This window comes from Lichenostomus cassidix, chromosome 9 (genome assembly GCF_008360975.1).
Source record: "Lichenostomus cassidix isolate B80296 chromosome 9, HeHo_3.0, whole genome shotgun sequence".
In the NCBI taxonomy this organism is placed as follows: domain Eukaryota; kingdom Metazoa; phylum Chordata; class Aves; order Passeriformes; family Meliphagidae; genus Lichenostomus; species Lichenostomus cassidix.
This window is the reverse complement of record NC_139490.1, coordinates 22,455,256-22,480,573: the sequence shown is the minus strand read 5'-3', so window position 1 is coordinate 22,480,573 and position 25,318 is coordinate 22,455,256. Positions and strand designations below refer to the sequence as shown.

Sequence of the window (25,318 nt, the reverse complement as noted above, 5' to 3'; positions counted from 1 at the left end):
CGGCGGGCGCGGAGCGCGGGCGGCGATGGCGGCGCGGCGCGGGGCCCTGATCGCGCTGGAGGGCGTGGATCGCGCCGGGAAGAGCACCCAGGGCCGGCGGCTCGTGGAGGCCCTGCGGGCGGCCGGGCACCGCGCCGACCTCATCCGCTTCCCGGGTACGGCGGGCTGCGAGCGGCACGGGCGCTCGGGGTGAACCCTGGGGAGGAGGCCGGGGGCCGGCCGGGGCTCTCGCGGCACATCCGAGCTCCCACCCGTGCCACATGGACCCCCAGGCTCGGACAGCGTCAGCGCCCCCAGCCCTGACCGACAGAGCCCTCGCGCCCTGGCCAGACCCACCACCTCCCACCCGTGCCGGATGGACCCCCAACGCCCGGAGAGAGCGACCACCCCTCACCCGTGACTGGCAGATAGACCCCTCCCAGCCCGGACAGACAGGCTCTCATCCCGGATGGACTGACTTCCTCCTGACCAGTCACAGTCAGGTAGATCCCCATCCCCTTATGGCCTGTCTCTCACCCGTGACAAGTAAACATACCTCTCACCCTAGAGAGACGTCCCTCCACCCGTGACAGACAGACTCTCACTCTGAATGGACTGACCTCTTCCCGTCCATGGCAGACATACAGACCCTGCCCTGATCAGACCAACCTCCCAGCCGTGACTGACATACCCCCAGGACAGATGAACACCCCTCTGGGAAGAGCTGCTTAGGGCTGTCATTGCATCTTCTCCCTCTCTTTCCCACAGACAGAACCACAGAGATCGGGCAGCTGATCAGCTCCTACCTGGTGAGGGAGAAGAACCTGGAGGACCACACCATTCACCTGCTCTTCTCTGCCAACCGCTGGGAACATGTGTAAAGATGACATTTGTTCAGTTGTAAAAGAAAAATGTGTGGTGTTGAATCCCCTGGGGTTTGGGCTTGCAGTGGGTACAGAAAATACAAGAATGTGATTCTGTTTAGACAGGAAAACAGGCTGGAAATGGTGTCTCAAGGACTCTTACAGCTTTGGATTTAATCCCAAAATCCCAGAATGGGATCTTAAAGCCCAGCCAGTTCCACCCCCTGCCATGGGACACCTTCCACTATCCCAGGTTGCTCCAAGCGCTGTCCAACCTGGACTGGAACACTTCCAGGGATCCAGGGCCTCCCCACCCTCACAGGGAAGAATTCCATCCCAATATCCCATCTAACCCTGCCCTTGTAACCTTAGATCAGATCCCACAGTTTGTTTTTTTGGAAACATTGGTGCCATATTTTCAATTCCTGTGTTGTACAGGATTAAAGAATCGGGGAGCTGAGACTGAACCAGCCTAGACTGTGAATTTACTGTTTCTTGAAGATACCTGGGTTTGCCAGGCAGTCCCTGTGCATGACAGGGAATTGTGCCCAAGTTTCTCCTCTAGCCAAAGGCTACATTCAGCTGTAACTGGCTGTTCTTGCTTTAGTCACAAAGTCTGGGTGTGGAAGTGGGGAAATCAGTGTTGGCTGTTGTTTTTACATGGAAATCTAGATTTCAAAACATTCTCATTTTACAGAAAAGCTTTGCTGGCTCTGCTCTAGCGGCAGTGCCAATTAAGCTGGGAGAACAGAAGACAGATATGTGAGCTTTAATAAGAACTGTTGTGAATAAAGATGGCAGTGTATCACAAAATCTACTGCAACCCCAAATGGGAAGAGGACTAAGCTGTTCATGTCAATATAGTTCAGCTGTGATCTTGCCTTTAAGCTCTGGAGCTGCCTAGAGCAGTGTCCAGTGCTTGGCACGCTGAATTTGGATGTCATGAAAGGGTATTAAGTGAATGGTTGGTAAAGAATACAAGCAGCTCTTCACCTGTCATCTGCATCACAGCTGCCCCGTCATGATATATGTCATATATCATATTAATGATGATGTACTTGGAGTTTTAGATGCACTGCTTTAATTTCTGTCACTGTAAAGGAGTGAAACTTTATTATTTTATCTGCCACATGGTTTCAGACCAACGATGAAGGAGAAGCTACATCAAGGGATCACGATAGTCGTTGACAGATATGCCTTCTCTGGAGTGGCCTTCACAAGTGCCAAAGGGGTGAGTGAGACACCTGCAGCAGCCCCTGCCCCTCTCTCAGTTTGGAGAAGCAGCTCCAGGTAGAGGTTGGTGGTGTGAATAGCCATGGCTCCCTCCTTCTTCTGGGAAATGAGGATTGGAAATGAGGGATGGAAGTTTCAGCTCAGGTATTAACTTGGGTCTACCCTTCCCCAGAACAAGCAGAGAAATTATTTGGTGACTTTTTGTAAATCTGGACAGACTCCTGGACTGGAAGGTGACCTGTGGGACTCTGGAGAATGATTCTGGGAGTTTAAGACTCTCTGTACTTGCAGGCTGCTGTACATTTGTGAAACATAACAACCACATACGTTCAAAGGGACCTGTGGAATTCATGAAGCCAAACCTCCAGCAGGGCTGACATAAGCAGGCTGCTTGAGCCTACATCCAGCCAAGGTTTGAGTGTCTCCAGGCATGTATATCCACTCCTTTCTGGGTTCTTCTCTGCTTACCTTCAGAGTACAAGTGATTTTCGTCATTTAGCCTGAATTTCTCACATTCCCACTTGTGCCTTTTGGCCTGTCCCTGCTTTCAGAACAAGTCAGCTCTGTCAGCCTCCCTTTGGGCTACTCTGCAAAGACACTCATCCCACTCCATCAGACGTGTCCCATTCCTGCTGAGTAGCCATCAGTCCTCAAAGAGCATCCTGTGGTCACAGAAGCTCAAGCCATGCCTGCAGCACCAGCCATGACCTACATTCATTCTTGCCCAAGCCTTTCCCTGCTTCCTGGAAGGACTGAGGAGATCTGGTCAGCACCCAAGCCCTGCACCCTCTTGCTTCCCTGGACATTGTGTAGCTTGGGGCTTAACCCTGAGACAGATGCATTAAAGTGTTTAGGTGCTAATCAGGTGTCTGCAAAAGCCCCAAATTGGGAGCCAGGACGTGTAACGTGAGTTGAGTCACCCCAAAATAACGATCCCAAATGGGCACAGCAAGGAATGTTCTGCTACTCTCTGGTGGGGGGAAGAGGATGTCTTAAAGTGTCTACAATTCTTTGAATGTAGCTGGTGACCTGCAGGGCTCAGCCATGAGGATGCAACCCTTGGGAAGCTGGGATGGCATCTTTGCTGCTGAAAGGAACCTCCTCTGCTTCTTAAAAGAGTGGAGTTTGGCATGTTTTTCACTCAAGAAGGATTCCTTGAAGAAGGGGAGATGTTGTCCGTATCTAATAGAAAAGTCTACCAGCGGCCAGAGCTCACATCCAAGATGTCATGGCACTTCCAGCTTCTCTTACCCCCTCAGGGGATTGGAAAACCCACTGCACATACATCCAAAAAATACCCAGATTATCAGGATACAGAACAGCTGGGGAGAAACTGGAGAGCAGATCTGCCTGCTTCTCTTAGAGGGATTTAAGATGTAAAGAGCAGTAAGTGGACAAGCCTCTGGTCTCACCATAACATCATGGATTCAGATGCCCTGATTGAAGTCTTTCAGATCTGTCAACAAAATCCAAAAGCCTGAAAACTGCATCTCTTGTCTGGGCTTAAATGCCTGGGGAGGTGAGTATTGAAAAGGAGCCTCCATGGGCTCAGAGAGATCTGCACTGCAGCTGTGTCATGGTTGTGTTTGGGAGCAGCTTTCTTTTGGACTGAGAAAGTTTTGGAATGGTAACGGCTGTGTGGAGGCTCAGAATGTGCCTTGGTAGAGCTCAGATGTTGTTCTGCAGAAGATGCATGAAAAGCTTTAGCTCTGTCCAACCTAAATGGGCACAAGGGGTGCTGAACACCTGACAAAACCTGCTCACCGCCCAATTGCCAGGACTGAATTCCCACATGGTAAGCTGGGATATCACCTTTTCAGTTTGCAGCCTGTACCAAGTGTTTTGGGTTGCAATTCCTGCCTTCCCTGGCTGTTCCTTTCCCATCCCACTTTCCAGCCAACCTGCTGCTTTCCTGTCTTTGTGTTTGTCTCACCTCAAACTCATTTGTCTTTGCCTGGGACAGAATTTCTGCCTGGACTGGTGCAAACAGCCTGATGTTGGACTCCCAAAGCCAGACCTGATCCTGTTTCTTCAGTTAAACCCCGAAGAAGCAGCAGAACGAGGGAACTTCGGACATGAACGTTATGAGAACAGCTCCTTCCAGGAGAAAGTTCTTCAATCCTTCTATTGCCTAATGGAAGACAAGACCCTAAACTGGAAGGTGAGGAGATAACTAATGGGCTTGTGCTGGGGGTCTCTAACGAGAGCTCCCAAATTTTGCCTGTGATATCCCTGCGCTCCCCCTTCCCTCTTCTGGTCAGTGGGACACTTTGGGGACCAGCCAAAGGCACTGTGAGTTGTGGCAGAAAGGGCACTTCCCTGTTTCAGGACACCCTGGTCAGCTCTTTGTGCACCTGGGATGAATCCTGAGCTTACCTGCCTCTGTCACACACCCCAAAGACTGTCAGCAAACAACATGCAGCACCAGTTTCTTCTGTTGCCCTTCACCTACCCTCACTTCTTAAATGTCTATTCCTACATATATTGATTATTCCCAAATCCACTCCAGAAACTGAAGAGAGGAGGTGTAATTAGCTCATTATTCAGGAAGAGTAACACTATAGAATTGGGGGAACAGATGTTAGCAACAAGATTATTCTCATTTGGTGATGTCCAGTAGCACATTTCTGTGTTCTCTGTATCTATCCTGTATTTTTTTTTGTTTTGGAAACAGACAGTGGATGCTTCAAAGAGCATTGAAGACTTGCACAGAGAAATCAAGTCCATTGCAGAGGCAACTATGCAGGAGGTTCAGAATAAACCTTTGGGAGAACTCTGGAAATGAAACTTCATACAGGTCTAAAAGAGTAAGGGAAAGGTCACCTCTTGGATCTTCTGCCCTTGGATGACTGGTTAAATCCCAGCAGCTACAGCTTAGATCCTGTGTACTCTTTGGGGTCCAACAAGCTGCTGATGTCCTTGTTACTTTTTCTGCTCCTCCCTTCCATCCTGCATAGTCCCTTCTGCATTTTTTAGATGAATATGCCACAAGCATGTATCAAATTCCTTGTAAAAACCTCCCTATCCCAAGGAGGAGCTCTTGTTCCAGCTCCAGTCCTGGAGTGCAGATTGTGGGTGTAGAGTCCAGGGCCATTCCGGGACACAGACAGTTCCCATTTTTGGGGAATTGCCATGTTTCTGATCATTCTTCCTCTAGTAAATGCATCCCCTCATACTCAAACCAATTTGTAGAGGACTTGCTAATAAATTATTCTTGTATGTATTTGGCACAAGGCATTTTTTTTGGTATGATAATTTATCTTGTAGAAGGATCTATGGGAGATGAAAGTCCTGCAGCTCAGGCACTAAATCCAAGGAAAGCTGTTTGCTAGAGCTGTGGAAAAAGGAGAGATGAATTCAAGCCTGCTCCCCAGCTGTGCAGTGCTGGACACTGTGAGCAGGTAAGAGCCTGAAATAGATGCATTAGCTCATAACAAGGCCAGTTTGGAGGGCAAGTGGCACATAAATTATTTTAGACTAGCCAGGATGAGGGGAATAGTCACCTGTGGCTCCTGCCCACGCCCCAGTGCAATTTGAAGCCAGACCAGCTATGGATCACCTAAATCAGCAGTAACAACCAGCAAACTACAACAAACTGGAATGTTAATCATTTGCAAGGGGTACTGAGAGATGGGCATGGCCAGGAGAGTTCAAATCTCTCTGCTGGATGTTTAACTCACCTTCCAGTAGGGTGGACTGCTCTGATCTCCAGAGACTAAATCCTCTCTAACTTCAGAGAGGCAGACTGAACTGATTCATGAGCAGGAAGGTAAATATTTAGAACAAAATTGCTAATATAGGTATCAGCTACAATGGTAAAAGCTGCTGCCTTCCCTCCACAGCTGCTCAGCACTTGGCAGCCAGACACTCCTGGTGAAGGAGGTGAGTCCCTGCAATCAGGCCCTGACAGGAACACTGAGACAACACACTGAAAAGCTAGAAATACCTGCTAAAGATTGAAGACAGCTGAGCTTAGGGTTGTTTTAACACTCAGGTAAAATCTTGACTGGCTGAGCTGTCAATTAACATAAAACCACAAACATGAAATAAACCATGGAATCACAGAATGATTTCGGGTGGAAAGGGATCTTGAGGATCATATTTTTCTATGGGCAAGGGTACCTTCCACTGTCCCAGGTTACTCCAAACCGTGTCCAACTAGGCATTGGACACTTCCAGGGATCCAGGGGCAGCCACAGCTTCTCTGGGCACCCTGTGCCAGGGCCACACCACCCTCACAGGGAAGAATTTCTTCCCAGTATCCCCTCTAAGCCTGCCCTCTGGCAGTGGGAAGCCATTCACCCTTGTCCTGTCACTCCAGTCCCTTGTCCAAAGTCCTTCTCCAGCTTTCTCGGAGCCCCTCTACAGACTGGACTCCTCTGGTGTACTGCATACTACACCTCCACCTCCTTGTGCAAGGACATTAGGACAGGCAAAGATTTTACATCGGTTTATTCAGATAGAAATTGAAAGCAGATGAATGGAGCACAGCCCCACTTCTTCTGCTGCCTCTTCCCCTGACTACAAGAGAGAAGAAGAGAAGCAGGCAGAAAGCAGCAAATAATAATTTAGTGACAGAAGCATTGTGGTTCCCAGTTCAAACCTCTGCTTTCAGGTATCACAGGGACAGTTAGAGCATCAGTAGGTCAGTCACGGGGGACACAGGTCATTTCTAGCCCGGTGGCACCACCTTTGGGCGTAACATCATCATCTGCCAGGTTCCAAACCTGAATGCACCAACCAAAGCCTTGTAAACAGGGTTGCAGTGTGCAGCATGCACCAAGGAAACTACGGCAGCAACTTCCCTTGCAGTGTGCATGGAGACAGCTCTCCTCCACAGTTACCTTTCTCTGTGTGGAGAAGGGCCCTAGGCAGAGCTACTGTCTTAAAGTAGCTCAAATTTCCAGTATACTTGGACCTTCTCAAGGCATTCTGCCCTTCTTGGCATGGTTACCTGACAGAGGTTTCTCCAGGTTAGCTCCTACAGCACCTCTGGGCACACTCCGCAGGGAGGGGAGCTGGCAGAGGCAAGGTGCTGACACAGCTCGGAAACCTGCTCCACCTTCAGGCACCTCTTCTGCTTTGGAAAGGGAATGTCTCACAGGAGTAGCTGGAGGAACTGCTGACCAACCCACCCAGGGCACCTCAAGAGGTTTTACAGCCCAGGTTTTTGGCAGGTCACCATAACTCCCTAGTTGTCATGCCAGCATACTGGAGGACAGGCAGAAGCCTGGCACACACCTGGCAGATCTCTGCTGCCCTGTTTCACCTTTCCCAGCTCTGGACTCTTTTGTTTCCAGGGCTGTGGAATTCACTGTTCTGCTCAAAGCAGCCTTCCTGAAGGTACTTGCTGTAGACACTATTCCATTGTAGAAGCACATGGACTGACTCACTGAGCAACACACACGTTTTCTATTCTTCCGTCCTTCTGTTACTTAAACTGGGACTGTGCTGCTCCTCCCCAGCAGCACAGCACTGCTCCACACTTCACTTATTGAATTCCCAGTCACTTAGAAGTTCCCTCAATTCCCTTTCCATAGGTTGTGAACAGGAGAGGTAGTGCTGAGTGTCCTGCAGAGCATGAACAGGAGTTGTACTGTAGGGACCGGCACTCCGGAGGCTTCACAGCTGTCTGTGGGACGTGGCTGCTGTTCCTTGGCGTAGTGAGCTGCAGTCCAGGTTGGCCAGTGAGAAGGGAAGCTGCTAAAGGCATTAACTGGACGTTTCTCCTGCTAAATGACGGGTGGGCTCTACTTAAGCTTCAGAGGGGAGTCCCCATGGAAGGATTCAGCGCTCTAACGATTTCCGTGCCTCCCCCGGAAGGCCCAGCTGACCTGCTGATGTAACAGATAGGCTTTGAACTCCTAAGCACCACTGCATCCACTTCCAGCAACTGTTTGCTGCTGAGGAATTCCAACTGCAGCCAGTAAGGCTGTAACACCCGCTCGGTTCTTCATCCCGCCGCAGACACTGCGCGCTTCGCTCCGAGGCTGCACGGAATGCCAGGATGGACAGGAGGCAGGGATGGCAGCAAGCGCCTATGAAAACCGGTAGCCCCAGGCTCTCGAAGGAGCTTCCCTCCCCCCTTCTCCCCACACATACACAAATTTGCAGAGTCAGTTTCCTATTGGTTTTCAAAGGGACAGGATTTCAAAGTCTTCATCTTCCGAGTCAAAGAACCTTTCCAATCTGTCGGCATCAGAGGAGTCTGGAAGAGAAGAAGAAAGCGCTGCCTCAGTGGGATGCTGTGACTGTCAGCAAGACCAGCAGCTGGAGGGCATCACAGTTTGAGTGACAAGTGCCTACAAGTTCCAAGACTCGATGAGAAACCTGAGTGAGGGCCCTGAGGAGGGTAAGAACGTGTCAGTGGCAAGGAAAATGCACTGGAGAGAATTACATGGAGCACAGAAGTGCATCATCTTTCACAGATCCTAACCCATTTCTGCTGCCAGTATTTTGAACAACCTTCCTGTGCCTCAGCTCTGCATTTGCAGGAGACTGTTCTGCCCCAAGAGGCTCAAAATAGGAGAACTTGCCCAGGTCTGGACTAATACCCATGAAGACCTTTGTTCCTGTTAAGAGATACATTTACCACTATGTATTAGAAAATTGTTTCTGCTATAGTTGCCTTTGGTACAACTGTTAAGGAATGTAATTACAACATGCACTCTCCCAATTAGTACAGCAATTAGTACAGTCCGTTTTGTGAGGAAAGGCAACGTTAGTTGATCCTGCCTGTCTATCCTTCCAACTATATGGTAAGGAAGAAGCTCAAACCTAAAGGGAAAGCAACTTTAGCACAGGGAGAAGTAAAGGAGACACCTGTGTTATTATATCAGGCTGGACAGTCACAGAATCCCAGAATGGTTTGGGTTGGAAGGAACCTTAAGGCTCATCCAGTTCCACCCCCTGCCATGGCAGGGACACCTTCCACTATCCCAGGCTGCTCCAAGCCCTGTCCAACCTGGCCTTGGACACTTCCAGGGATCCAGGGGCAGCCACAGCTTCTCTGGGCAACCTGTGCCAGGGCCTCCCCACCCTCACAGGGAGGAATTCCTTCCCAATATTCCATCTATCCCTGCCCTCTGTCAGTGGGAAGCTTCTCCCCCATGACCTGTCACTGTGTGTCCTCTCCAGCTTTCTTGGAACCCCTTCAGGCCCTGAAAGGGGCTCAAAGTTCAATTACTGCTTCTAATGAGAGACAGGACTAACAGAAGTGGAATGGCTGTGGCGGATGGGAGAGGATCTACAAACCAGCAAAGAAGGAGAAAGACAAATAGTCCATTACAAGAACATTTTTTTAAGAGTGGGAAAGACACCAGTTAGGGACAATTAAAGACAGGCAAGGATCAACTGACAGTTTAAAGGAATTGATCACTCTTAACAGCAAAGGACAGTGCGATAAGGAAGGCTTTTAAGAAAGGAGAGAGAGAGACACCAGGAAGTGCAGTGTGCAGGTTGCCAGGAGGCTGCCTGGTGATGGGACAGGCTTGCCCACACACGCTCACTGCTCTTGGCAGAAGCAGCCAATGGCTTTATCTCCTGCAATGTTTGTGTATGTTATTAATGAGATAAGCAGAGCCCAACAGGCAAGATTAGTGCCCAGCACTTGTCCTTTTTCACACTGGTAGTGGTACATGCCAGGAAGGAGTGCCTTATGCTGGAACTAAGTGTGACCAGCCCTGTCTTAGAGCATTTTCATTACCAACAAACTTGGATTTCAGCCTTTTCAATGGACAGTTTTGATTCCTCCAAGTATCTCTTTAGAAACCATGGAGTCACATTGCTGTGACAGCCTATCAACTTGTTTTGTCTTCTGCTCAGTCCCTATCACCATTCACAGATTATTCTAAAAATCATCCTGAGACACTGTGGGATCTGCAGACCTCTAGCTGAAAGTCAAAGAACTACATCAATTGACCCAAGAGCTCCAGATTAAACTCCAGGTGGAACAGGAACATACTAGAAGTCATCATGTAATTCCACATGATTTCCAAAAACCCAAAGGGACTGACTCCCCCTCAGCTCTCCCTCCCTGCATGGCCTCACCTGGTGTGAGATTCAGGACATCAGGGTTGGAGAAGTGTGAGGGCTGGCGTTCCACCAGCTCGAACATCGGCAGCGCTCCTCTGACCAGGGACAGCTGTGGAGACAGAGCAGAGCCGTGAGAACCAACAGCTCTGCACTGCTGGTGCTCTTCAGGGGGTAATAATGATCTGTTGGGACTTCACTGCAGCTGGAAAAACGTTTTTCAAATGTTTTGACTCACATCATCAACAGAATTTCAGAGCTATGCTCCTTTTTGTAATTTAAGAAACTATTTTAATGTGCTTAAAATGGGGTCATGCTGCAGAGGATGTGGTCTCTGTGCAGGGGTTTGGAAACAAGGCAATACCTGATACTCCTTTCCCAGGGATAGAGAATCAGAGACTCACTAAAGGTGGAAAATAACTCGAAGATCTTTGAGTCCAACCATTCCCCCACCACTGAAGCATGTCCCCAAGTGCCACATCCACATGCCTTTTCAACACTTCCTGAGATGGGGACTCCATCACTTCCCTAGGCAGCCTGTTCCAATGTCTGACCAGATCTATAAACACAAACCTTTTTGATTTGCTGGCACCAGTCGTTAAAGTCTGCCTCTGTGTTGCAGAAAAAGCCCTGAAAAGAAGAAGAAAAATTTATCTTTCTGTATTTTAGATTGATCATTTTAGACTTCAGGTCCTATATTAACACCACGTAACATGATCAGGACTGGGAGCAGTTACTACTCCAAACTGCCTTGCTTTAAAAGTATGCCTCACACTGCCCTGTAAAACTGAACACTCCACAAGGGCTTGATATGAACAGGCTATCACAGTGCTGGAATCATCAATATTTGCTTTAATGCAGAAGGAAAACCAGGAGGAGCAAACCCTATGGAAACACAGGGCAGGTATCTCAGGTTCAGTAGAAAACAAGCAAAGGCAAACCTTCATATGGATTCAGGAACTGATTCAGATCTGCCCATCAAAAGGCCAAAATCAAAGTCCAAACTAAACCTGAGAGAACAACACTGCTCCATGAGGAATGGCATTTAACTGCCATGCAAGGGGGATTTCCCTGGGATAAACCACTTTCTGCATGAGGAGCTGCTTTACCAGTGTCATCGAAACCCACGGCAGCACTTGCCCAGAGCACAGCATCACAGAATACCCATCAGCACTGCCTTTGCCAGCTCCCTGTGGAACACATGGACCCCAGCACTGCTCCTGGGGGTGATGTGGAACAGGAACACACCACGGCAATGGAGGGGTCGAGCTCGGCGATGCTCATCCTGCACGGAGGGTGCTGGCAGTGGAAGCTTTCATCGGGGAGGCAGCCACTCTCACTGGGCTCCACTGCTGGCTGCGTGGTGTGGGGATCCAGGTAAATGAGCTCCTCACCTGGGCAGAGAGGCAAGGACACATCAACAGGAAGAACCATGCCAGAAGCTGAGAAGTGGTGAGTGAGAAAGAGGAGGAAGAGCAACGGCAGAGTCAGCCCTCATAACCACACAGAGGAATTCACATTCCAGGGACATCTTGCTTTCAGCCACTTCCCCAAATGCTTCTCAGCCAGGCACAGCTGCCAGCACAACCATGGTGGCCCTCCACTGTGACAGCTTGGGACTGAGGCACAGGCACTATTTGGATACTGTTCCTGCTCATCCCTTCCTGGGTAAGCTTACATAGACCCCAGAAATCTAAAGCAAAAATAACCTGAGGTCTCCAGCAGAGAAGAAACCAGAGGGAAGGAGGAGAGTAACAAGAGTTTGTAGGGTTTGAGGAACACTTAAAGGACAGTTAAATCCAGCCAAGCCACAGAGGGAGGTCAGCTCTGAATGCAGGAAACAGGCTCTATGCACTCCTCTTCACAGACAGGATTTAGTGTAACACAGTGGAAGTTTATGGCCACTGTTCAAATCTACATCACTCAGGTGACAGCTTCAGCCCACAGCAGCCTTCCACACTTCCAGCAGGAAAGCAAAACCCTGCAGCATGCACCACAGGCCAAGCAGGAAAGCTGTGCCACCCCACAAGCATTTTTTAGCTGGGGGAGATGCTCGGACAGTCTTTGCAGTCCTCTGGGCACTCACCTACATAGCCAATGAAGTAGTGAGCACTGTTTGGCTTCCCTCCGATCACTCCCAGCGACTGGGGCATCATGAAGCAGTGCTGGAAAAGCAACACAGAGAACATACAGCTGACAGACAGTGAAACAGCAGCTGGGAACAAAGGCAAACATCCAAAAATGCAGTGGGAAAGATGGACAGGGACATGGAAAATCAGCAAGTCTAGCAGCAAAACCAGCCACTTCTGGAGAAAATCTCCATCAGGCTGCAACACAGGGCCTTCTAGGAACATGGAAGCAGCTCAAAACCACTTTTAACTGCTGAAAGGAACAGAGGTGGACCAAATGAAAGAAGCTGCACTAGTTGCTCTGCTGCCATCAGTGACAAGATCCCTGGAGCTGTCATCAGGTTGCAACAGTGCTCCAGGGAGGGAACAATCATTCAGGAAATAGTGTTTCCTTAACCACCTGGAGCAGCCAAGCATGTTAAGGGAAGTAACCTCCCATGAATCTGAATCTGGAGGTCTCTTGCTCAAGCTCAGAGCTTGCTAGCATTGTGCACCCTGTCTTGTGCACACCCTAAATTTTGCAGCTTCTCAATATTCCAACCTGCAAACACCTGGCAGCTCTTAGCCTCAGTCTGCAGCACAAACTTGCATCAGAGCCATGGCAAGTGTGTAACACTGTATAAACTAGCGCTCAGTTTATGTCCAAGCAGGGTACAGCTGTGCTGAACAAAGGCTTCAGCAGGTTAGTACCATCTAAACACAAAGAGGGACTGAGATTTAAGCTGTGAAGATCCTCAAAAGAAAAAAAAACAACCAACCAAAAAGGGCCACATCCCTCAAGCCCCCCACTTTCCTGACTAGAGTTTGCAAGAACCTATATCCTGACCTTTGACAAGGATTGTCTCCAAACACATTTTCCTTTTGCAATTACTTCTGAGTAATTACTTCACTCACAACAGGATCCTTAAGCATCACACCCGCGGGAATTTAGCTCCAGATTCCCTACCTTTAGTGTTTCAATATAGGCTTCATTGATCTCGGTGAGCCCGAGGCGGAGAGGTATCAGCAGCACCAGTGGTTTCCACAGGCTGAGCCTATCTCTAAGCCCCACGTCCTCTGGGCACCCATTATAGAGCACGTCTGACTCCAGGGCAGGGCATGCTGCAGCTCCAGCACACGGCAGGTTGGACTGGCACAACCGTCCTGTGGGAAGGGAACAGGAGCAGAAAGTGTCACAAGTCACCTCTGTTTGCAGACCTTGAGTCACTCAGCTGATCAACAATTGCTCTTTACTAAAAGCCTACAGCACTTCGACCCAAGAAAAGCTTGATGAGGTGGAGTGCTGGGACTGTGTGGTTTCTGTGCAGGGCTCATGCCAAGAGCCATGTGCTCACAGCTACCAACTGCTGGGCAGAGAAAATGCAAATTCTTCCTGAAAGGTGAGCAACCACCTGTGCCAACAAGGCTGGACGAGTTGGTTAGCAGGTCAGACAACAGCCCTGAATTCACACAGCTTGTAGGCAGAAAGAGGAAAGTTCTGTAGTGTCCAGCTCTGGAGGAGTTCACAGAGGATGAATTAACTGAATGAGGACAGCATTATGACTTAACACAGGAAACATTCACCTGCAATTAAGTGTTGTAGCAAGATACAAACGTGGTATCTGTCTAGAATAGTTACAATAGTTCACAAAAACCTTCATAAATTTTATTGGGGATCACTCACAAGCTACTTCACAGACCTAAAGCAGTATGAGCATTAAACTCTGCAATTTCAGAACGAGCTTTGCCTCTAAGATATGGGGCAGCAGAACTCCTCAGGGCATACACATGACATAAGCACTCTGCATCCTCATTCTAAAGGCTTGACAAACACACAACCAGGCTGTAATGCATCCAGGTTATGTAAATTATGGTCCAGAAACAACTCCAAGCCTACCCATCTCACTGGCCAATTTCATTACTTGCTGGGTGTGTGGGGAAAAAAAAACCAAACCCAAAACCCCAAAGAAACCCCCAGCACTTTAATCATGAAGCCAAGGCAATTAGACAAAATGCCAGAGGCTCATTTAATTTATTCCCAGCCTAAACTGAATGCCAGGACACTCTAGCAGGTAGGACATGATGTAAACAAACACCTTCATCACCAGCCATTTCAGCCAGGTGTTTGTTCACTTCTGAGACCTTCAAAACCAGCTGAATGAGGACAGCATTACACCCAAATTTGGAAGAAACAGAACTTCGATCTAAAGCCTCAGGAAGAGAGACAACCTGCACAGAGGTTAGCAGTTCCTCCCTATACTGTTCCTCAAGGAAGGAGAAGGTGTATGTGTGCATCTCATGCACAGACATAAGTTACCAGAGGTTCTGAGGAAACCCAGTCATTATTTGTAGTGAATTCTCCTGTTAAAACAGGTTCTTTTGTTGCAGTAGCCTGCTGATGATGTGAAATCAGCTGCCAAGCCACAGCTGTTGCTGAATGGGGTGTCACTGCAGGTTTCCTCATCAGGCAAAGCACATGGCAATCCTGCACTGTGGTATGAACATATTTACCTCCAGTTTAAGCAGCAGAGAACTTGGCATAGACTAAATTCACCTTGATATCTGGCAGGCTTAGCAGTTCTGTGGTGCCACAGCACAGCAGAACCTGCCTAAAGCTTCCCAGCTGGATCCAAACAATTTACTGCAAACATATTCCAACAGATCTGTTGACACCTCTCCTGCTGTGGCTGCTGCTGGCAGGTTCTGGCTTTACTGTCTTGGATTCTCACCACCTTTGTGATGGACAGGATTCTCCAACACCTAGCTGAGATGCCTCTTTTCATAGAACACTGACTCAGAAGGAATAAAGATTTATGTTTCTTCACTGCTGTAGCAAAAGGCATTTCCTGTGAACCTTTGGCTGAACCCTATCAGTGACTGAAGTAACATGTATCAAACAACATTACTTCTATCCACAATGTTTGGGGCACAAGGTATCAAACACAAACCTACAGATGTGTAACACATCAGACCCATTCACACAGTGACCTTCAGGCCCTGAACAGGTACATTATGATCCACATTTGACAAAAACAAGCACACACATCCCTGCCCATGACAAGTTGTATTGACATGTCACTTGAAGCAGTAGCAGTGCTGAACAGCCACACAGAGCCTGCAGCACACCCAAGCCTTGTAGCCAGCATGCTTCAGCTCTAGAAGTGATGTTCTCAGGCTAAAGATGAAAGATAAATCCAATTTCTGTTTTAAAACTGGCCTTTGTTTAAGCCAAGGGCGTCAGCACATACCTTCAGCTAAGGTCAGACACGCACTTCTCAGATGCAACTGAGACTACCTGACAAGAGATGTGACTTTGTAAAGTGACTATCCTGCACTCCAGGCATAAATTGCCTGGCTATTGATCTTGGCTCTGTGGCAGCCACACCAGCCTAAATGATGCCAGCCACGACCTCACCTGTAACCCTAAACCAGCTGTTTCAGAGCACTGCCCTGGCAGAAACACTACAAGGTTTGTGCAGAGTGGGCTCACTGCCTCAGGAATTAGCCTAAAGCAAGCCATGGGAAGGCTGCTGAGGCCAGGACTGTGCAGGGCTGCAGCAACCAGCAATGCAGGTGCTCAGCTTTGGTGACTGCAGCTGCAGCCAGAGCAGGCAGGCTCAAGATGGGCATGAAGAGCTGCTCAGTCTCCAGAGCCACCCTGTGGGCAGGATGCACCAAAAAACAAACAAAAAAAAAGGCAAAAAAAAACACCACCAGTGAATATTCCTTAAAATGATGAGAGATCCACTCTAGTTATGGATTCCCTTCTTATCCTCTCCCTAACCCAATTTTGGTCCTTTTCCTCTTCAGTGGTCTGTTCTAGTTTTCTTACTTTGTCTTACAGCAAAACCTACCTACCAATTATATGGGAGAGGAACCAGCCATTTACTGCTTGCTCCTTGTGACCATCAGCTAGTCTGACATTGCCTCCCAAGCAGCTCCCACATGTTGTCTGAAGGTAAGCAACCCTTCTCTCTAGATCCAGAGGCATCATCAAATGAAATGAAAGTCAAACAAGGCCCCATCCTTGTCCAAGAACAGCAATTCTCACCTTGTTTTAGCACACTTGGACATAGCTTTCACAGATCATGAGTGTTGGAAGAGACCTTAAAGCTCATCTCATTCCACCCCCTGCCACAGGCAGGGACACCTTCCACTATCCCAGGTTGCTCCAAGCCCTGTCCAACCTGGCCTTGGACACTGCCAGGGATCCAGGGGCAGCCACAGCTTCTCTGGGCACCCTGTGCCAGGGCCTCCCCACCCTCACAGGGAACAATTTCTCAAAGACAGAACATGTACTTCATGCTTCTTGTGTTCTCCAGCTTTTTTCTGGCCTCTTGCTGCTGAGGATATACCACACTCTACCTCCACGTGATACTTACGGATTTCTTCCATCACTACTGTGTTGTCCATGGCTATATGTACTGCCAGGGAACTCCACGTATCGAAAGTTGCCAGTTTTCTACAGGAAAATTAAAAACAAGTAAGTGACAAAGGATTAGTACAACTACAAGGCAAAGATGGTGATGTATCAGAGAGGAGAAACTGGATTAGGAGAGAGTGGTGTTATCAATTATGATGTGAAATGTGCTTTGACCAGGGAGAGCTGCTGTTAGGCAATTCCAGCCTATTCCAGGGAGCTACCTGCTCATCTACCAACGTGAGGGGAGAATGTCGAGAGGAGGGAGGGTGTTATTAAAGGCAGGCCATGCTCCAACACCAGGCAGAGCCCTGTAAGCTCAGAGGTACCACACACCAGCCAGCCCCCCTGCCTGATTCAACAGAGAAAAGGAAAAGGGCAGCACTTACTTGAGTACCTGTGCAACCGTGTTTGGTCCGTACCACTGGCCTATGGATTTTCCCTCTCCGACTCCCATCTGGGCTGCATCACAGCAAAAAAACCAGAATAATGTAGTAAATAATTCCACCCACACTGTATCCCTTCCTAATCAGGTTTGTATTTAATAGGGAAGAATTCTTACTTGGAAACATTATTGAAAGAGAAGTGTTTACTGTTTCATGGGGTGAGAAACACATCCTGAAGGACTGCAAAGCAAATCCTGTCCCCAAAATGCAGCAGCACAGAAGTTCAAAGGGCAGTGTTGCCTCAGAAGAAGCTTTACCCAGTGTTTGATCACTAGACCACTCCTGTGACCTGAGTTCTGTTCACTGAAGCTATGCCTTAACACCCCACAGGAAACACTGGTACAGGCTGCTTCTCTTATTTTTCAGGACTTTTTATATTAAGGTGAGAGCTTTCCTTAGTCCATTTGCTACATGAGCATTTCTTTCTTCTTACCTATCTGGTGAATGGAATAGTAGCTGTCTTTTTTGTCAATGAAGGCATTAAGAACGTTGAAGTAATTATCCATCTGCCTCTTCCCTTTTATCCACCTCCAGTCTAAGACAGACAAGGGATATATGAAATAAACATGGTACTTATTAGCAACCAGAGGCTGCAAGCTGCAGCTCTCTTCCTGTGTATTGACCAACTCAATTTTCACAACATTACATTATTACTAGGCATCTGAGGCATTCCCAACAGTAAAGGGCTAGTTTTAAAATAACAGGAAACATTCTTACAGCTGGGATAAAAAGCTATCACCCACAGAAAAGCAAACAAAACAAAACACAAATAAATAAAAAAATACAAATATCCCCGGAGAGTTCCCAGTAGACTATTCTTTTGACAGCCCTGAACTTGAGAAGACTGAAGAAAAAGTTACAGAACCCTCAGCAATTCCCAGCTGTGGCCTTGTTATCTCTGCCCTTCCAAGTGCTGCTCTCGTGGGAGCACATGGCCCTGGAAGTCAGTGTGGGCTGTGCACTGCTTTACCTCTTCCCAAATGCCTGCAGACCAAGGCCTGAGCAAAGATCATCTGGCCACAGCGCAGCATACAGCCCCAGCCCGTGTCAGAGGTGGGACCAGTTCCTCCTGCAAACAAGGACAGAACATGAACAGGGAATGAATGATCAGACAGTGCCAAGAGGGACAAGAATGAATGGGCAGCAGGTTCACCAAGAAACAGGATGGGGAATGAGGACTAGCTTAGATCACACACCCAGGGCTGAGAACCAAAACTGTGGTTTTCAATGAGTAACTTAGTGGCATCTGTTAAAAAAAAAAATAAACTCCTCTAACAATAACTGAAAAGGGAAAAAATTCTGAGAGAAATCCAAACAACCCAAGAGAGAGCTGAACTTCTCAGGAACACAACAGCCCTTGAGCCTGGCTGCAGACTCCCAGCCCTGTTCAGAGACACATTTCTACACAAAGGTACTTCTTAGAGATGACTCCTGTAATCCTCATCCTGAGAAGGCAACTATCATGCAAAACAAACCAGTCCTGGGGAATTCCCACATCAGAAGTGGCTATGAATAAGATTTCAAAGTGAACCATGTAGTCAGACCAATAAAAAAAGGCACCAGCCAAAAAAAACCACTACCCAAGCAACAAAAAAAAGACACGTCCTACGTATGGTTGGAGAATAAGCTGGATATCAGCTCATTCTGGAAAGTCTAAGACAAAGGAGACAAGGCTGGAAGCATTTCCCTGACAGACCTTCCAAAGGAAACTGCTGCTCCTCCACTGCAGCTCTGGCTGTTACTACAAATAACAGAGATCAAATGTTCAGTGTGATCACAGTAGGTAAGCTGTGCCTGGGCACAGCTTCTGCAAGTCTTTGTAATGTTGCTTTCTTCTTTTGGTGTTAAACACGGAGAAACATCATCTAGAGAACTATTTGATCAGCTTCTCAATGGTCAGCAGTTGTTTTCTGTAATTCCACCAGAAAGTCATGACATGTACAAATTCCAAAAGTGATAATGCTTTACAAAATGAGCATTAGACAGTTCCCGAACCCTTAAAATATTTAAGTGGGCAAGCAGAGAGGGAAGGGATGAACAGTAACAGGGATGACTGGGAGAAAAAATACTGGAAAAGGTTTACTGTAAGACAGGCAAATCATACCTATTGTGAAATGGGAAATGACTCAGAAAATGGGGTCTGTCTTCACCTCCCAGCCTTTAATGACTCACACAGAAACCCCAACTGTATTTGTGAGCCAGTTAAACATGTGCTAACCCTTCAATCTCAAACATATGTTTAACTATGGTGCACAAGCATGAATTTAAAGATTAAACTGCATTAAAGATGTCTCAGAGCTTGTGAGGAAGAGGGCTCCCCAGCAGGGAAAGAACAGCACAAGCCAGAAGGACCAATTACAAAGAAGTCTTTTCCAAACCTGAGCCATGTTACTTTCCCACTGACAATGACAGAAGGGGGACATGGGTAGGGCTTGGAATCCATTTAGCTGCTCCTAGATCTCCTGATACACCTTGCACCCAGCACACAAACCCAAACCCCAGAAGAGGTCATGCAGAATAGCTTAAGGAACCAAGATATACTCCTTCAACTTCACTGGGAAATATTCTCACATCACTATAGCTCCTGTGTGTAGCAGACACTTCAGGCACCTAACTCCCCCCAGACAAACAAAACCCCCACGTACAGACTGGAGCAGATGCACAAAGGCAGCAATTTCTGTATCATTCTCTAGCTTTCACCATTTTAATCCACTTCAAGCCCAAGACCATAATTCAATAGTATTTCACACTAGACTGATGTAGGATGTGATGAAGTACAAAAATCCTTCCATGTTGCCTAAAAAAAGAACAGGCTTCCTAAACTCCTCCTTGTATTCTTTTAAAAACCACTGCTATCCCTCCTACCCAAGGGGATGAGGAATTCTCATTATCAAACAAACAAAAAGTCTGTCTAATCAATTACATGAAGCACATTTCAGACTCTTATGAATGGAAATGATGTCATGTCTGTGGGGACTGTTTTATTAGGGATAACCAGATTGTAATAATTTCCAGGATGCCTTCAGACTCCTCCAGAGTACATACCAATAGCAGGGAAGTTCTTTCTGTAGGTGAACCAAAGCCGAGAGGTCACATCCAACAGGATCTCTTCCTTCTCTGGAAAGTGTTCAGCATGGAAAGGCACACATGTGAAAGTGGCACCAAGACAGCTAAACTTCCCTCCCACTCACCCTCCCCAACAACAACAGGATTCTGCTCCTCACAGGCTGCAGGCCCAGAGAGGCACAGTTTGGCTGAGGAACAGGACTGTGCTGCTGTGCACAAAGAACTTCCTTTCCCCCCAGAACAGCTGCAAGCAACCCAAAGACATTAAGGCCACAGGCAAATTACGAAGCAGCAAACCATCTTCCTACCCCCTGCCTCCACCATCCTGCCCTCATGATATGTCCCAACAACAAATATACAGTAACTGTCTGCACAAAAATATTCCAGAGTCCATGGAAAGGCCAGACAGACAGAAGTATGGCAGCTAAAACCCAAGTGCAACACTAACAAAGTCCTCTGGAGCCTAAAACGTTGCACTGTGCACACCACATACCTGTAAAAACACTGTATTTCCGGCCGAGGATCCAAACGGGTTCTTTGGTCTCAGGGAAGTCTTCATATTCAAACCTGAGGGTGTCATAGGTGAGAGTAGCTAGAAAGAGAAAGGAGAAATTACAGACCTTTTGTAAGTTTTGTTTTTAAAACCAGACAAAGCTACAGAATCGGAGCTGCTGTGACCCAGTGAGTCCTCCCTGGGCTGGCAGGAAACAGTCCCAGTGCTCTGCACTCACCAGCTCTGGGAGGTACAGAGGTGACCCAGCCCTGGCTCAAGCCCTGCTGCTCCACAGGCAGAAAAGCAGTGGGATTTCCAAGTCAGACCAGCTCCAGGTTCTGCCTGGGGCAGAAAACATCTGAAACTTCAGCTGGCAGCTACACCATTTTCCAGAACAGGCACCATCAGGCACATAATCAGCTATGGAGATGATGTTGAGGGCCTCTTTTCCATTGTGCAAAGTGGCTAAAATCCTCTTGCAGAGAACATAAATTTTGAGGGAAGAATACACAAAACACAGATCACCTTAAAGTGGGAACTAAACCTTGCTCAGTCTCTCCTCAAGAGGCACCAAACCTAGCAGAAGCTTTTGCAGGTGTCACCCCAAAATGAGAGGAACACACAGCTGTGCAGATGTGCTCATCCACAGACACAGGATTTGAAAAGGTAACAGATATGATTTTAACATAAAAATTGAAGTTCTCAGGAAGGTATTCCATGGAATATTCTGTGGTTTATTTTGTCAGTTCCGAAGCTTGCCATGTATCCAACTCTCTGTAAGGAGTCTCAAATAGCTTAATGAGTGAAACAAGGATGCCACATAGGAACATCAAGCTATGATACCTCTCCTTCCCAGCCACATTCCCTGACCTGCTCAAATATCACAACCTCTGCAGCCCCACAGTTTGCAGGGCATCAGCTCTTTAACAAAGACAGGATTTGCAACTGGACACTTCACAGCAACTGGAAAGGGACTGCTGGAGTCATTCCCCTTCCAAAGCTAAGGGAGGAAGGGGTCAGCAGGCAGAGGATATCCCCAGCTGCCCAGTGTTCAGGGAATGCAGCACATGTGCCATGACACTGCATATTGGGGAGGGGAGTTCCAGGCTGGCAGCCCTTCAGCTGAATGGCCAGCATCTGGCTCTGGACAAGGCCCTGTGTGTCTGGCTGTGCATCCCAAAGAGGTGGTCAGACATTCATTTGGGATTCGGGGAGAAAACAGTTGAAAAGGCATAAGTATGACATAGGAGTTCAGGTTTCCTGTTGACAGGGAGGAAAATTCAAGAGGCTGCTCCCAGTCAGAACCAAGGACATTATAATGGGAGCAGTAAACTCACCACAAGGGTTGAGGTCACTGAGTGTTTCCTTTACAAGCCTCCACCTTCATGTGCTCCAGCACTTTTCCAAAGTCCATCTACTGTGCTATTGCCCAGATGGGTTAAATACGAGCCAGTGGGACCCAAACAATTCAGGCAGGACACAAGGACTGTCACAGCCTGCACAGGAGCCTTTCTCTCCTTCTTAAAGCCAGAGATGAAGAGAAATACATCTGGAAATTCACCAAGCAGAAATCCTGTTTGAAGCTGCTTCTCTCCGAGCTGCAGAAGCTGGGTGAGATCAGCACATTTCTCAGGCAGTGCTCCAAAACTTCACCTTCAGAAAGCCCTCGGTCTATTTTAATTACCGACCTCTGAGCATCCAGGACAGCGGAGCAGCCGTTTCCGCAGAGAAGGATGTGCAGTCTCTGCACATCAAACACAACACTTCCACTTCACACGGATTTATAGCTTAAAAGCAGACTATCAGCCCTGCACAGCTCACCCTGAGAAAGGCAGCCTTGCTTTCCAGGAGCTTTGGACACACTGGGAATGATGGGAGGCCGGCTGGATTGCTGCCCCATAGGCCCACCTTCCATGAGATCTGCAGAATACCTCATCCCAGAAAGCCTCAGCAGAAGAGGCAAAGCTTTGTACATGTCACAAAAGAATCCCAGAATGGTTTGGTTGGAAGCAACCTTCAGGTTCATCTCATTCCACCCCCTGCCACGGGCAGGGACACCTTCCACTATCCCAGGTTGCTCCAAGCCCTGTCCAGCCTGGCCTTGGGCACTTCCAGGGATCCAGGGACAGCCACAGCTCCTCTGGGCACCCTGTGCCACGGCCTCTCCACCCTCACAGGGAACAATTCCTTCCCAATATCCCATCTATCCCTGCCCTCTGGCAGTGGGAGGTCATTGCCCCTTGTCCTGTCACTCCATCCCTTGTCCAAAGTCCCTCTCCAGCTCTCCTGGAGCTCCTTTAGGCACTGGAAGGGGCTCTCAGGTCTCCCCAGAGCCTTCTCTTCTCTAGGCTGAACACCCCTAGCTCTCCCACCCTTTCCTCATAGGAGACATGCTCCATCATCTCAACACAAGAACAATTCTCCAAACACACAGAATCAGGGCAGAAAGTTTCCCTCCCTTCTTATATTCTTAATCAGCACAATGAAACACTCAAGATAAAAACATTATCCCAGCTTGTACCAAACACACCCAGAGGCACAGCTGGGTGCTGGGAGCAGCCCCTGAGTGCTGCTGTCAGTTTGCAAATGTGCTGGAGCCCTGTGACAGACACCAACTTCATCTCCCATACCACAGCCAGAGCCATTTGTTTCCCCATCAACTTTGGGAAACAAATAACAACAAGTGAAGGCTTCAGTGATTCAAACAGAAACACGGCAGGTTATTTTCCCAGCACCAGCCACCTTGGTCACAGTCTGCCTGCTGAAAAACTTCTCAGACAAAATACTGAAGCTGAGCTTTGGAGAGTGGCACTGAAGGAAAACCAGGCTTTGCCACACCTCCCCTCCCAAACTGGTCCTGGGGCTTCTTTGTTCTCTGGAAAAGCCTGGCTCTCACGCCTCCCCAGATTCTTTGGCCTCCAACTAAGGCCACCAAAGAAGAATCAGAAGTGAGAACGATGATCTCTCCTTTGGCTGATACAGGTACTTCACCCAAGGCAAAGGGAAAGGAGGAATGCAATTGGATGTGGAACATTTCAAACAGAGTCAAGAAGAGAAGGTAAACTTACTACTTTAGTAAAACACACTGCTGGAAAACACCAAACAGCTCAAACCTTTACTTCTGCCCTTTGCAGAAAAAAGATTAAATCGTTTTATTTCCCCTAAGCTCTTTCAAGCAAGACAAATCCTGATTATCTAAGCACCAACAAGGAGTTAAGAGACAGAGAGGAAAGTCAGACCACTGGAGCGTGGTGCTTTCTTGGAGGCCTGGAGCAAGCAGTTCCAAGTTCTGCTGTCAGGTCCCCAACCATCTCGGGAGCAGGGCTGAACACGAAGGGGCTTGAGCCCAGAGATTGTCCTCCTCCTCTCACGAAGGAGATCCAGCCCCACCGTGCACCACAGAGAAGCGTTCCTGCCCTTGAACAGCTCGCACCAAGGGAAAGCAAACCCATCTCTCGGATCGAGGGGTGCAAGTTCACTCGGTGGAACGTGTCCGGTTCCCAGGTGTGACACTGGATCCGAGCACGCTTCGGCAGAGCCGGGACGCTCTCGGCCGGAGCACGCTGCCAACGACAGCGGCACGGAGGGCAAACCAAGGCAGGGCAGCCGTGAGGAGGGACGGGAGCTATGAGTCCCGGCATAGCCGCGCTCGGCCATGCGGAGGAGGAGCGCACCGCGCACAGGGCAGCGTTTGTTTTTACGGAACAACACTTATCTCTGCGGAGGGGGTGGAAGCTGACACTACGCTAAGGCTGGAGGGAAGCGGGTCCCAACACAAGTGCCAAACACTTATTTCTACTTTTACCTGCACGAACCCCAAATCGCTACCACAAACAGCTTTGCTTGCGCCCTGAGTAGCTGAGGCGCCTTCTTACCCCTCGAGAAAGCCTTCTCACCCCTCTAAAGTCACCTTCTTACCCCCAGGCTGCCTTCTCGCCCCTCGAGCCCTGCCGGGGAGCGGGGCACAGCGACACCAGCCCTGTCACCGCTCCCCGCCCCGTTTCCCCTCCCGGGCAGCCCCGACCCGCCGGCAGAGCTCCGAGCTTTCCAGGAAAGACGCCAGCAGGGAGGCTGGGGAGGGCAGGAGGGACTCGCCGCCCGGCTCCGGGCTCTGCCGGCCCACCCCGGCAGCCGCGGAGCCACCGCGTTCCCCTTCGCCCCGCCGGGGCGGGCGGCCGGGCTCCGGAGGGCCGCGGCTCCCAGGGCCGTGCCCAAGGCGGGGAGCGGCGCCTTCCCCGCCGCCCGTCGGGGAGGCCGCACCGGGGAGCCGGGGGCCTCGAGCGGCCGCCGGGCCGCGCCAGGCCGGGAAGTCCCGAGGGGAAGCGCGGCCGGCGCGCCGCGGGCAGGGCCCGCCCGGGACCCACCTGCGTCCATGGCGGCCCCGCCGAGCCTGCGGCCGCCGCCGACACTCACGCCCGGCGCGGCCCTGCGCGGCTACTGGCGCGACGTGTCTGGCCCGGCCAATGGGAGCGCCGCTCGCCGCCGGCCTCCGCCCCGATTGGGTGTCGGTGGCGCTCGTCACGACTCGGCGCGCGGTGCAGCTGTATCCGGGCTGCGGGAGCTGCCATGTTGCCGTACGGAGAGGCAGCGCGGAGCGCGGGGAGGTGATGGGCCGGCGGCGGGGCCGGGGTAGGGGCGAGACGGCGGTGCGCAGTGTGAGAGCTTCGTTTCTTGCGCAG

At 49.2% G+C, this 25,318-nt stretch overlaps 2 protein-coding genes across 5 annotated transcripts; one reads left to right on the top strand and one right to left on the bottom strand.

Moving 5' to 3' along the window:
* The first annotated feature begins 25 nt into the window (after positions 1-25).
* DTYMK (deoxythymidylate kinase) lies at positions 26-5,298 on the top strand. The gene is made up of 5 exons (XM_085069886.1): positions 26-155; positions 748-856; positions 1,983-2,073; positions 4,039-4,236; positions 4,750-5,298. Exons 1-5 carry the CDS (start codon positions 26-28, stop codon positions 4,858-4,860), a joined length of 639 nt encoding a protein of 212 aa, XP_084926012.1. The 3' UTR covers positions 4,861-5,298.
* A 1,212-nt stretch (positions 5,299-6,510) lies between these two features.
* On the bottom strand, positions 6,511-25,156 carry ATG4B (autophagy related 4B cysteine peptidase). Of its 4 annotated transcripts, none has more exons than XM_085069879.1 (14): positions 25,004-25,056; positions 20,640-20,738; positions 20,126-20,197; positions 18,051-18,149; positions 17,514-17,615; positions 17,024-17,096; positions 16,597-16,676; positions 13,182-13,378; positions 12,193-12,271; positions 11,355-11,500; positions 10,680-10,736; positions 10,125-10,218; positions 8,178-8,283; positions 6,511-7,912 (listed from the first exon to the last, which is right to left on the bottom strand). In XM_085069879.1, exons 1-13 carry the CDS (start codon positions 25,011-25,013, stop codon positions 8,210-8,212), a joined length of 1,182 nt encoding a protein of 393 aa, XP_084926005.1. In that variant the 5' UTR covers positions 25,014-25,056; the 3' UTR covers positions 6,511-7,912; positions 8,178-8,209. The 4 variants fall into 4 exon arrangements, with proteins under 4 accessions (XP_084926005.1, XP_084926006.1, XP_084926007.1 ...); XM_085069880.1 differs by having other exon boundaries at positions 6,511-7,909; XM_085069881.1 differs by having other exon boundaries at positions 6,511-8,283; positions 25,004-25,156.
* Between the last annotated feature and the right edge of the window lie 162 nt (positions 25,157-25,318).

Bases quoted from the DNA above. Each gene is read 5' to 3' on its own strand.
- ATG4B (XM_085069882.1), bottom strand. From the start codon at position 22,665: ATGAACCTGAAGGTTGCTTCCAACCAAACCATTCTGGGATTCTTTTGT. The intron at 16,677-17,023 runs GTAAGTGCTGCC...ATTTTCCTGTAG, and splicing joins ACGGTTGCACAGGTACTCAA to AAAACTGGCAACTTTCGATA. The intron at 10,737-11,354 runs GTGTGTTCCTGT...TCTTCTTTTCAG, and splicing joins TCGACCCCTCCATTGCCGTG to GGCTTTTTCTGCAACACAGA.
- DTYMK (XM_085069886.1), top strand. From the start codon at position 26: ATGGCGGCGCGGCGCGGGGCCCTGATCGCGCTGGAGGGCGTGGATCGC. The intron at 857-1,982 runs GTAAAGATGACA...ACATGGTTTCAG, and splicing joins GCCAACCGCTGGGAACATGT to ACCAACGATGAAGGAGAAGC. The intron at 4,237-4,749 runs GTGAGGAGATAA...TTTTGGAAACAG, and splicing joins ACAAGACCCTAAACTGGAAG to ACAGTGGATGCTTCAAAGAG.